Genomic DNA, 12,724 nt, shown 5'->3' on the forward strand with positions numbered 1-12,724 from the left:
AAAGTTCACATTGACTTCATTTAATTCATCCACACTGACGCTGGATGAGGAAGAAAACAGATGAATAACATAAGAGCTTCAAGTTTAAATGAGGATTTGAGGTTCAGATGGATCTGTGAGGAGGTCTGGGTTGGACCTGGTTCTGACTCCACTAAAACAAATGATGAAGGAAAAACACAAAGCTTAGTTTTTTCTTGCAGTGAGTTTTTATTATGTGACCTAATGAACTCATCATTCATGAGCTGAAACAAGCAGAAAGCCTCGTTCTCTTCAGGAAATATCCAACTCACACATTAACTCTTAATTCAATTTACACAGAGGAGCAGAGTCTGATTCCACAAAGACTCAGGTCTGATCCGGATTCAGGTCTGATCCAGACCTGCCTGTCGACCTGCTGCTGCAGAAAACACAAATAAAAAGAGGAAGAGAAGAGAAGGAGACAAAGAAAGAGGGAGGGAGGAGGAAAACAAAGGGAGTGAGGAGACAGAGAGGCTGGAGAGGAGGAAGAGACAAAAGAAAAGAGGGAGTAAAAGTGACAGATCAAGAGAGAAGAGTGATAACAGGAAAGAGGGGGTGAAGGAGGGAGGGGGAGGACAAAAGAGGAGGAAGAAGAGGGGGAATAAAAGGAGGAGGAAGGACCAAAAAAGATGGATGTGAGGGGGAGGAGGAGAGAGATGCAGGAGGGAGGAGACAGGCAGACAGGGTGAGGAGGAGGAGGAGGAACAGGAAGAGAGAGGAGGAAGGAGCATCATCAGGACGCAGACAGACGAACAAACCGGGGAATCACGGAGCCTCCGCCGCCGCTTCTCAGCCGCTACAGCCGGACACAGACGCAGCAGACCCGGCCGCGGACACGGAGCCATGGCCGCTGACGGCAGCCGATCCACGGCCTGCACCGGCTCCAGCCTGCTGCAGCCGGTCAGCGAGATCACCAACCTGCCGCTGGACCAGGTAAGACCCACCGGGACGTCTCCCCGCACATCACCCCGGGGGCCGGAGCCTCCGAGCCCGGCGCAGCTCCGGGGCGGAGACCGGCCGCCGGCTCTCACCATCACGGCGGTAAAAGCGACACGCACGCAGCCGGAGAGGGCGAGAGAGAGAGCGGCCGTGTGACGGAGAAACAGGGCGGAGGACACAGACGCGGCTCGTCTGACACGGATGGAGGCCTCAGATCGTCCGTGATGTAAACGCTGTTTAACGGCGAACACGGTCTGTCTTTATCTGAGAGGGTCGGTGCAGCGGGATGTCTGAGTCTGAGCCGGATCCATGTAGATCTACAGTCTGAGGTGGATCCATGTAGATCTACAGTCTGAGGTGGATCCATGTAGACCTACAGTGTGAGCCGGATCCATGTAGACCTACAGTGTGAGGTGGGTCAGTCTGAGCTGGATCCATGTAGATCTACAGTCTGAGCCGGATCCATGTAGATCTACAGTCTGAGCCGGATCCATGTAGACCTACAGTCTGAGGTGGATCAGTCTGAGGTGGATCAGTCTGAGGTGGATCCATGTAGACCTACAGTGTGAGGTGGTCAGTCTGAGGGATCCATGTAGACCTACAGTGTGAGGTGGGTCAGTCTGAGCTGGATCCATGTAGATCTACAGTCTGAGCCGGATCCATGTAGATCTACAGTCTGAGGTGGATCAGTCTGAGGTGGATCCATGTAGACCTACAGTGTGAGGTGGGTCAGTCTGAGGTGGATCCATGTAGACCTACAGTGTGAGGTGGGTCAGTCTGAGCTGGATCCATGTAGCTCTACAGTCTGAAGTGGATCCATGTAGACCTACAGTCTGAGTGGATCCATGTAGACTACAGTCTGAGATCAGTCTGAGCCGGATCCATGTAGATCTACAGTCTGAGGTGGATCAGTCTGAGCCGGATCCATGTAGAGCTACAGTCTGAGGTGGATCAGTCTGAGCCGGATCCATGTAGAGCTACAGTCTGAGGTGGATCCATGTAGACCTACAGTGTGAGGTGGATCCATGTAGACCTACAGTCTGAGGTGGATCCATGTAGACTACAGTCTGAGGTCAGTCTGGGATCCATGTAGATCTACAGTCTGAGGTGGATCCATGTAGACTACAGTCTGAGCCGGATCAGTCTGAGGTGGATCCATGTAGATCTACAGTCTGAGGTGGGTCAGTCTGAGGTGGATCCATGTAGACCTGATCAGCTGCTCAGTTTGATTAGATCCGCATCCATTGATCTGCTGAGAGGAGGTGAAGACCTCCATCAGTCCGTCAGAGCTGAGGTCAGATCAGCTGATCAGAGGTTAATTATTAGACCTGTGTCTGAGAGGAGCCATCTTTATCAGACCTCCTGTGTCTGAACAGTTCAAGCTGATTTTCCAGCCCAGATGTGATTCAGTCAGTTTGATGTGAAGTGTTGGACGAAGGCTGCACAGGAACCGGAGTCAGAACGATCAAATCAATACCTGATTATTAAAATCAGATCAGAGACTATCTGATCAAAGAACATGTCAACATGTCTGTCAAATATCAGAATAAATATAAACGGATTTTAAACGTCACCTCCCTCCCTCTCACTGTTAACAGGTGATATATTATCAACAGTGTAACAGGTAGATGCTCCTGCGCTCTGATTGGCTAAGAGCCAGGCCTCTGGTCACTGAACCGGATCCTGATGATCCAGGTGAGGAGTGAGGATCCTCCTGGATCAGGTGACCCACATCGGTCTGATACCTGCTGTGTTTACTGGTTTTACTGGGAAACACTGAGCTCAGACTGGTCCCATTATCTCTCAGTCAACTTATCAATGTCTCACCAGACTCCATTGACAAAAACAGGGATTTTACTGGGAGCTGCTGGAATACCACTGCCTCCACCTGTCAGTGTGTTTGTGACTTTCAGCGGTGGAAGAAGTAATCAGATACTTTAACTAAGTAAAAGTACCACACAGTAACACAGTCACACTAAAAGATGGAGGCAGTGGTATTCCAGCAGCTCCTGGTTAAATCACTGTTTTTGTCAGTGGAGTCTGGTAGAGATATATAGAGATGTTTGTGGTTAAACTAAAAGGATCTTCCTCTTTAATACAAAGCTCTGTCTCTGTAGGAATCCTATCATCATGTTAATAACAGTCTGAGTCTGACCTCAGATCTGCTGACCTCCAGGAAGTGACAGTTTGGTTTTATTTATGTTTTCTCCTGAGCTCATTAGTCCCGGCTCGCTCTCTAATTAGCTCTGTCTGTTATTTAACGACGGTACTGTCAGTGCTTCAGGGAGCAGAAACATCAGCAGTCATTTTTCTCCTCAGCGGAGCCGAGCGTCCGACCGTAATCACTCAGTTTACACACCGTTCATTATTAATGAACAACACATCGACAAGCGTCGCCTGTTTCACTTTACAGGCCGATCAGATGTTACACTACACTGAGATACTCCGTCTGTGGTGTCCCTGTGTCAGCCTGAAGTACTACACCATCTGAGAGTACTACACTCTGTCTGAGAGTACTACACTCTGTCTGAGAGCACTACGCAGTCTGAGAGTACTACACCATCTGAGAGTACTACACTCTATCTGAGAGTACTACACCATCTGAGAGTACTACACCATCTGAGAGTACTACACTCTGTCTGAGAGTACTACACTCTGTCTGAGAGTACTACACAGTCTGAGAGTACTACACTCTATCTGAGAGTACTACACCTCTGAGAGTACTACACTCTGTCTGAGAGTACTACACTCTGTCTGAGAGTACTACACAGTCTGAGAGTACTACACTCTGTCTGAGAGTACTACACCATCTGAAGTACTACACTCTGTCTGAAAGTACTACACTCTGTCTGAGAGTACTACACTCTGTCTAAACTGAACCAGCTCTGACACCTCAGACTGTCTGATTTAAGGCGCTCTGCCTGTCAGGATGAACTCAGGGTAGAACAGTTCCTGAAGACAGTGAAGCAGCTTTAAGGCGTCAGTCTGCTGTTCAGACCCTGTGCTGGTTTTTATCAGTGAGATGAAGTCTTTGGGTGTTAGTCTGTTGGTCGGACCATATGAGGCTGAGCTGACGTCTCAGATTCAGACTGTCCTTGAGAGTTTGGACTCCAGAGCTGAACTTGCCAAGTCTGACATACAGAGACAGTTAAGACCTGGTTCTGGTTCTGAGTACAGAACAGACACTGAGACTGAGTCTGATCCAAGCAGAGCGTTGTTTAGCTGAAGCTGTGGTGTAAATGGAGACCAGGATGAATCTGATCCATCAGAAACCACAGCCTAACATCCTGAGACCGTCTGATAAAAGCTCCTCTCAGAGCACTCAGTGTTTACAGCAGATTGAATCATGGGATTGATGGACTGTAAAGCTGCTGCACGTCAGGGCCAGATGTTCCTCCACAGCTGGAGGATTAAAGGGTTAATATGACCTCTCTGACTCTCAGTCGCTGTACGAGAGTGTAAACAGAGATACAAGATTAAAGTGAACAGTCTGATAACATAAACTGGTTTTAAATGGAGTCCAGTCTCTACAGCTGCAGGAGTTAGAGCTGATAGAGTTATCAACAGTTTATTTCCACGTCCAACAGTTACACATCAACATGCTGATCTATGTGGACTTGATGTTTGTCTCCACCTGATGAAACTAAACCCAGTATTCCCTCTGTTTTAGCTCTGAGTTTGGTCTCCACCATCTCCTGAGAGAAATCTCTGGCTCAGTGTTCACCAGCTGCTTTCTGACTGAGTCTGCGGACAGTAGCTTTTTTACAGCTGTTTCTCTGGAAACAACGCTGAGAGAGTGAACCAGGAGAGTAAAGCTGTGGTCTTTACTTGTGCATATATAGACAATCAGCTGAAACCCACTGTAAAGCTTCACATTTACCTTGATTACACTGAAAATTTTGAGGTGGATAAAAACCAATTAGCTAACTTTCCAGTGGCACATTTAGCTAACATTGGTAGCATGCTACATTTTAGCTGCTTTTAGAATTGAAGAAGTGAAAACATCAGTGTGTGACGTGTTCTTCACTTTTACTTAAGAAAAAATGTTTCAGAGGTTGAAATGTAATAATGTCCATCATTAGTTCAAAGTGTTGTGTTAATATTTAGTCTAAAAACTCAAAGGGACTCATTTTAAAAACAGATAAAAGTAGTAAGTCATCATATTGAAGAAGCTAGAAGCAGATAAAATTTGAACTGAAGGAAGAATATTGCAATAGATTTGTGGTAGGTGATGGTGAAATTTAAAACCACTGAACACTGAATATCATGAATCAGCTGTAAATCATCAGACAGAGAAGAAGAAGCTGGCTCCTCCAGAGAAAACATGAATAACTGAGTCTGATAAGAAGAAGATGTTTGGCTACAAGGACGTGACTTTAATAAAGCGCCTCCTCACGTCATCCATCTTTTTCTAGTTGTTCATTGAAGCAGCAAAGTGAGACTTCATCGTGTCAGAGGTTCACCATTAATTTACTCTTTTAGCTCCGTGACCTCTGTTCAGCCTCCGACTGCAGGAAATGAAAACAGCTCAGTGAACACACAGATAACAGGAATAATAATTACTGTTATTCATCACTGCTGCTTCAAACCTCTCAGAGCCTTTACCTCAGTCAGAGTACTGTACTGCGATGTACTGTAAAAATATGATACAAATACTCCACTACAACCTAAAGACGTGACTCAAGTAAAAGCAGTCTTAGAAAAATGTGCTAGTGTCAAAAGTAAAAGTATTCATAGTGCAGAAAAATATTCTCTGATTATATATTATATTGTTGTATTATTATTATGAATGCATTAATGTGTAAGCAGCATTTTAGAGCATCTCTTTGTAGCTGTTTCATGTCTCTTTGTAGCTGTTTGTCACACATAGGTTCAGGTACCAGGAACTGCTGTTATATACAGCTGGAGATGATATGATATGATATGATATAAAAGTCAATAAATTCATGGCCTTGTGTTATTCGACTCAGATGACGATGAAAAAGTGGACAGGTATTGAGTTCCATTCTTTGTGGTATTAAAAGGTCTTAAATTGAATTTGGTGAACACTGATGAAACTCTGATAGTAGCTGTGTGAGAACAGAAAACACTGATGAAAACCTGTGTATAAATGCAGACATTTACTGTCCCAGTCAAATTCAGCAGCTGTTGAACACGTTAAAATAAACTTCACGATGATGAGAACTAAACACAGGCCCAACTCTGCCTCTCTGTCACCTCTGGACTTTGGAGAAGAAGACAGATTTTTCTACAGATGCTTTGGTGTGAAGTAATCTGTCAGTTGGACGGCAGGTCGTAGCTCACAGACTATAAATATCTTCTGAAGGTCTAATTTTATCAGCAGAGACGTCACTGTTCAGCTGCAGAGAGCTGCAGGTTTCCACTGAGGAAAACTGAAACTCACCTGAACCATTAATGCTGAGTCCAGAGTGTCACGTCACATGATCCAACCTGCATGAATTAACCTGCAGACGTGTCGTTTTTCCCTCTCTGTCCGTCTGCAGGTAAACTTTGTGGTGTGTCAGCTCTGTGCTTTGCTGTCAGCCTTTTGGTTTCGTCTCTTCCTCCATCCCAGTAAAACCAGTCCCTTCATCAGACACGTGGTGGCGACGCTGCTGGGACTCTACTTCGCTCTGTTCTGCTTCGGCTGGTGAGTCGGACGCTGTTGGTCTGTTCTGATTTTCCTTTGAAGTTACATTTTGTTTGTTGTTTTAATCATCGCGGGGACTCCTGTGTTTTCCAGGTACGCTCTTCACTTCCTGGTTCAGAGTGGACTCACCTACGGCATCATGATCCTGACTGGAGTTGAGCACATGCACAAGTGAGCTTCAGAGAGTCCTCAAACCACCGGTTCATCATGAGTGTCTGTAATAAAAATAAAAAACACTGATTAAGCTTTAACAGACGACTGTAGCGTATGGAAAGACTGACGGTGTCTGTTGTTGTGGTTGGTGTTTGGACGGATGTCATGGATCCACTCTGGGTGTGGACACATTAAAACTCCCAGAGGAAGAAGAAGAGGAGGAGGAGGCAGCCATCATTAATCAGTCCAGAGATAAAGACAAACCTCAGTCAGATCCATTAAAGTCAGAGCAGACTGACGGAGGTTTATAGTGATGAAGAAGAAGCTTTTTATTTCCTCTGATGTCCAGTAAGAAGCAGAGTTGGACTTGGACTCGGACTTTGATTAAATTCAGTTATTTTCAGCTGTTTTTGTAAAAGAAGCTGCTGCATAAGCAGTTACAATAACAATTAAAAGTCCTTATATCTGAGTAAAGCCACATTACAGTCATAATACCCTGACTGTAAACAGGGATACATAATGTCACGTGTTACCACTGATCCTTCTAAGATTTCTTCAGAAGTCTTTGAAGATTCTCAGTTGTCCAGGTCATGGTCATCCACATCCAAGAAGAGCTGAATCAAGGGCAACTGGACTTAAATGCTTAGATCTACAACCAAGTCCAGCTGTCCTCAATTCAACTCTTCTTAGATAAGATTTCTTTAGCTGAATCAAAATCTTCTGGTCACATTAATATGAAATGTCCCGTTCTCCCTCCTGAACCCTTCAGATTCTAATCACCGCTTGTGATCTTTCCTTTAGCGCCACCCTCAGGACAAATGTTACATGTTCAACTCTACCACTGTTTTTTCTGCTGTGTTCAGGTACTGCCTGTTGGTGGCTCTCAGCTATCTGAGTCTGTGTCAGATCACTCGAGTCTACGTCTTCGACTATGGCATGTACTCTGCTGACTTCACCGGGTAAGACTGACGCTCCTTCAGTCTCCACATCCAGACACATCCATCTGCTGTACATTCCTGGCTTTAAAGTACAGAGTCAAATCTAATTCTGCCTTAAATCCTCCCTGTTGTTCTTTCTCCAGCCCCATGATGGTGATAACACAGAAAATCACCAGCCTGGCGTTTGAAATCCATGATGGTGAGCATGTTACTCCATGATCTCAAAATGTCTTGACCTAACAGAAGGTGGATGTTTCCTGCTCAAACCAGCAGTTTTTATTCAGTTTTCATCTCTTCTTGGACAGGAATGGCACGAAAAGAAGAACATCTGACCCCAGGACAGAAGATTTTGGCAATAAGGTTTGTTTCAGTGTGTGGTGAACAGCAGATTGATACAACATGGTACAACATCATCAGTCTGCACGTTAATAAACCAGTGTGTCTGTAGGAGGATGCCCAGTCTGCTGGAGTACTTCAGCTACAACTGTAACTTCATGGGGATCCTGGCTGGACCCACCTGCTCCTACAACGACTACATCGCCTTCATTGAGGGAGATCCTCGTCGCCATAGAGACCAGGAGGCTGACAGGAAGTCCAACGGCAAGCTGAGGCAGAGCGAGCCCTCGCCAAACGTAGGTCACGTGACTGCAGTTGTTAAAGTGACGTTCTGTTCTCAGAGCTCTTTAAATTAGTTAAAGTTTCATGGAGGAACTAATAAATGTGTTTGTGTTTTTCCCTCAGACGGAGGTCGTCCGTAAAGTGGCCACCTCCTTCTTCTGCCTCCTGGTCTTTCTGTCGGTGTGTAAAGTTTTCCCTGTGGAACGAAACATCGACGATGACTTCATCGCCAACACGCCGTTCTACGCTCAGGTGGTCTACCTGTACCTGTCCATGCTGACCACCAGACCCAAGTACTACTTTGTCTGGACACTGGGTGAGTGTCTGAAACCTGGGTCCATGTTTCTTCTCTGTCTTTGTGGACTTCCAGTAGTTCAACTTTTTACCTAGCTGCAGTGATGCACAGGTGAACTCCAGTGCACTGTGACATCACTGTTGGGCATGGTCACAGTGGCAACAGACTGAACACTCTAACCCCAGCCTGTCTTATGTGTCTAACACCTGTCTATATTCTCTGACCTCAGCCCGCCTCACCTGTCTATCACCTGTCTTTATCTCCTCTAACCTCAGCCCGTCTCACCTGTCTAACACCTGTCTTTATCTCCTCTAACCTCAGCCCGTCTCACCTGTCTAACACCTGTCTTTATCTCCTCTAACCTCAGCCCGCCTCACCTGTCTAACACCTGTCTTTATCTCCTCTAACCTCAGCCCGCCTCACCTGTCTAACACCTGTCTTTATCTCCTCTAACCTCAGCCCGCCTCACCTGTCTAACACCTGTCTTTATCTCCTCTAACCTCAGCCCGCCTCACCTGTCTAACACCTGTCTTTATCTCCTCTAACCTCAGCCCGCCTCACCTGTCTAACACCTGTCTTTATCTCCTCTAACCTCAGCCCGCCTCACCTGTCTAACACCTGTCTTTATCTCCTCTAACCTCAGCCCGCCTCACCTGTCTAACACCTGTCTTTTCTCCTCTAACCTCAGCCTGTCTCACCTGTCTAACACCTGTCTATATTCTCTAACCTCAGCCCGTCTCACCTGTCTAACACCTGTCTTTATCTCCTCTAACCTCAGCTGATGCCATCAACAATGCCGCCGGCTTCGGCTTCAACGGCTACGACAGTGATGGTTCTCCTCGCTGGGACCTCATCTCCAACCTGAGGATCCTGAACATCGAGGTCAGAACCATCACTTACTTAAAAAACTGTCCTGGAATCCATTTATTTTGTGTCAAGGTTTAAAGGTTGTCACTGTCTTGTTCCAGTTTGCCACCAGCTTCAAAGTTTTCCTGGACAACTGGAACATTCAGACAGCACACTGGCTCAAAAGGTCTGAACACATTTACTCTGTTTCTGTTGTGTTTCTAATGTTATTAATCCACAGTGGAACAGAAATACCCCAACAAACAAAATATAAAGACTTAAAGGGGAGAATCAAGGGCACCTGGACTTGGTTGTAGATATCTGAAGACGTTTCACCTCTAAACCAAGAGGCTGCAACCAAGTCCAGCTGCCCTTGATTCAACCCTTCTTGGATAACTGTGACCTGGATGACTGAGAATCCACAGACACAAAACCTGTAAGTCTATCACACAGAGACTGAGAGCTAGTTTAAGCTAGTGTTCTGTTTAATGCATGAAAACATGTAGAGTGAGACGCAACAACCACTGACCCAAACCATGAAATAAGAATCAGAAGATTCTTATTTCAATCTTTTATTCTGTCTTAAACTCTTTGTATTATATCTTGTAATCTGGATTACTTTGTGAACAATAAAAATTGTCATCAGCCAGTAACTGAAATGAATGATTAACTTTGACACTGAGAGAGATTCACTGATGAATGCTGCCACCTGCTGCTTGACCAGCAGTACTTCCAGGGCTCTTACATCCTAACTCAATCTGCCTTTGGATTCACTCATTTTCTACTCTTAAACTGCAAATATCAACAGTAAAAGTTAAAAAGTCTGTCTTATCCACTTTAAAACAGTACAGTCTGCATATGAGACAACAGGTTAAAACCACTGTCTGCTGTGCAATCCAAACTTAATATACTTCTTAATTAAACAATTCTAAGTACTCTAACATGAAATAATCAATAAATACCTGCTATTAGTAACTCCAAATATCCTGCAGTCATGGAAGGATTACAAAACCACGAGCCCCTGGATGTAGGAGATGTTTGTAGTATCTCTTCCCATGATGGTATTTTGATGATGTACTTCCAATGGCGAGAGACATAACACTGTCTACATGTAAAATGTAAACTGCTGTTTATTGTCCTGTGTGTCTGACCTCTGACCTCTGGTTGACAGGGTGTGTTACGAGCGATGTCCCTACCACCCGACAGCAGCTACCTTCATCCTGTCAGCCATGTGGCATGGAGCTTATCCAGGCTACTACCTCACCTTCCTCACCGGCATCGTCATCACGCTGGCTGCTCGAGCGGTGAGCAGCGCCTGCTAATTATAGCTGCGTCTATGCTAACAGCACTCTATCCTAACCCTGACACTCACACTAAACGATACTGTACTTTTACTGTGTGCAGCTATCTGAATAAACGTTTTGTCCTCTCAGGTCAGACACAACGTTCGGCCACACTTCCTTCAATCACCATCCCACAAACTGGTCTATGATGTCATCACATGGGCCGCCACTCAGATCGCCATCTGCTACACAGTGGTGCCTTTTGTCCTGTTGTCTGTTGGTCCATCTCTAAAGTTTTACAGGTCAGTGTGTCAGACAGGTTCAACTTTGTACCAGTCAGGTTTAATTCAGGTTTAATTTAGTATCAGTTAAATAAACCTTTAAACCCACTGAACCCAGGTTTATCTGTGTACCAGTCAGGTTTACCTTGGGTTAACTTTGTCACAGTTTTTACTCTGGTTTGATTTGTTCTGATAAGATTCAGCCTCCTGTCAGGATCAGTAAGATTTAAACATGCTGAATTCAGGTTTAATTCAGGTGTCATTAAGGTTAACTTTAAGTTAGCCAAATTAAACTTTGTACGAGTCAGAAAGAGCTTTGTATCTGTCGAGGTGACTCAGGTTTCACATTGTATCAGTGCGGTTAAACTCAGGTTAACTTTGTCTCAGTCAGGTTTAACTCAGGTTTAATTTTGTCTCAGTCAGATTTAACTCAGGTTTAACTTTGTCTCAGTCAGGTTTAACTTTGTGGTCTTGGGGTTAACTTTGTACCTGTCCTCCCTCCCGCACAGGTCGTGGTACTTCTGTCTCCATATCGGTTGCGTTCTGCTGGCCGTGGCGTTGCCGGTCAAACCGAGACATCTCCGCCTCAAAGACCAGCAGAAAAACTTCCCCCAGCGGCCGGTCCAGCACCACCTGGAGGCTACAGACAGCAACTGCAGCCAGAAGGAAAAAACCACATGAGACAGATAACAAAGAACAATCACCTACAACATTATATTTCCATTCACTTGTATAGAAAGAAGAGGAAGTGAACCACATCAAACGGACCTGCCTTCTGTCCGGGGTACAGAAACATGACGGTCAAGTTAAAACCTGTATTATTTGGATTTTTGGGGTGATGGAAGCAAAAACGGGCCCCGAATTTTGAAGGCCAGTGTTGTACTCGATGAAGTATTTTCCCATAAACAACTGCCAGGATAACATTTGGACTTCGAAAACCAACAGAGGTGAACATTTTTTGGGTCAGGTGGTAGGTTCAGACCAATCTGCGGTGATGGAGGATATATATATATATATATATATATATATATATATATATACACACATATATATAAAGTACATATATATACTGAACTGTCACGGCCACCTGTGTAGTGTTAAACTGACTCCATTTTCTTTCTGGTCAGAAATCTGCTTACTGTCCATCTGCAGGAATGAAAAAATGACTGAACGACAGTATGACAGAATGAACAAGTGAATGAGTTGTGTGAGAAGAAGTTAGGTGAATGGATGAATGAGCAGGCCAGTGAGTTAGTGCATTAAACAAGTAAATGAATGAACAAAGAAGCAGAAGAAAATGATCTTTTCTCCTCCACATTCCTCTGATTTCACAGACTGACTGTCATCGTGTTATGATCTATTAAACCACAACATCACAGTATTCATAGACATGAGTTTTGGAGAAAGTGCCAATGATTATTCCACTCAGTCGCCTTAGTTGTTTTGTTTTGTTTTTTTACAAGAAAAAGAAAAATGTTATTTACTCTCTCTTGATGTGTGAGTGGTGGAGGGCGTCATGTTTACATTTGTAGATGTCAGTTTTTGTCAAGTAGTTATTTATGTAAGGTACCACTGTCTGTTAAGGCACCAGTTATAGAGGCTTTATAAGTAAATGATTCACTGATGATTTATATATCAGTTATAAACTGAGTTTGGGTTTCCAGGTTGTGGAAAATCTTTGTGATATTCTAAGTTTTGCACAC

At 44.6% G+C, this 12,724-nt stretch overlaps 1 protein-coding gene across 1 annotated transcript; it reads left to right on the forward strand.

The window, feature by feature from the left end:
• The first annotated feature begins 433 nt into the window (after window positions 1-433).
• On the forward strand, window positions 434-12,308 carry mboat2b (membrane bound O-acyltransferase domain containing 2b). Its single transcript, XM_018688731.2, has 13 exons — window positions 434-951; window positions 6,462-6,607; window positions 6,701-6,778; window positions 7,624-7,719; window positions 7,842-7,897; window positions 8,004-8,058; window positions 8,147-8,330; window positions 8,440-8,632; window positions 9,390-9,493; window positions 9,580-9,644; window positions 10,629-10,761; window positions 10,891-11,042; window positions 11,531-12,308. The coding sequence occupies exons 1-13, from the start codon at window positions 862-864 to the stop codon at window positions 11,700-11,702; spliced, it is 1,524 nt and encodes a 507-aa protein (XP_018544247.1). The 5' UTR covers window positions 434-861; the 3' UTR covers window positions 11,703-12,308.
• Window positions 12,309-12,724: the final 416 nt, after the last annotated feature.

The sequence above is a fragment of the Lates calcarifer genome, linkage group LG7_1, assembly GCF_001640805.2.
Source record: "Lates calcarifer isolate ASB-BC8 linkage group LG7_1, TLL_Latcal_v3, whole genome shotgun sequence".
NCBI classification, from domain to species: Eukaryota; Metazoa; Chordata; class Actinopteri; family Centropomidae; genus Lates; species Lates calcarifer.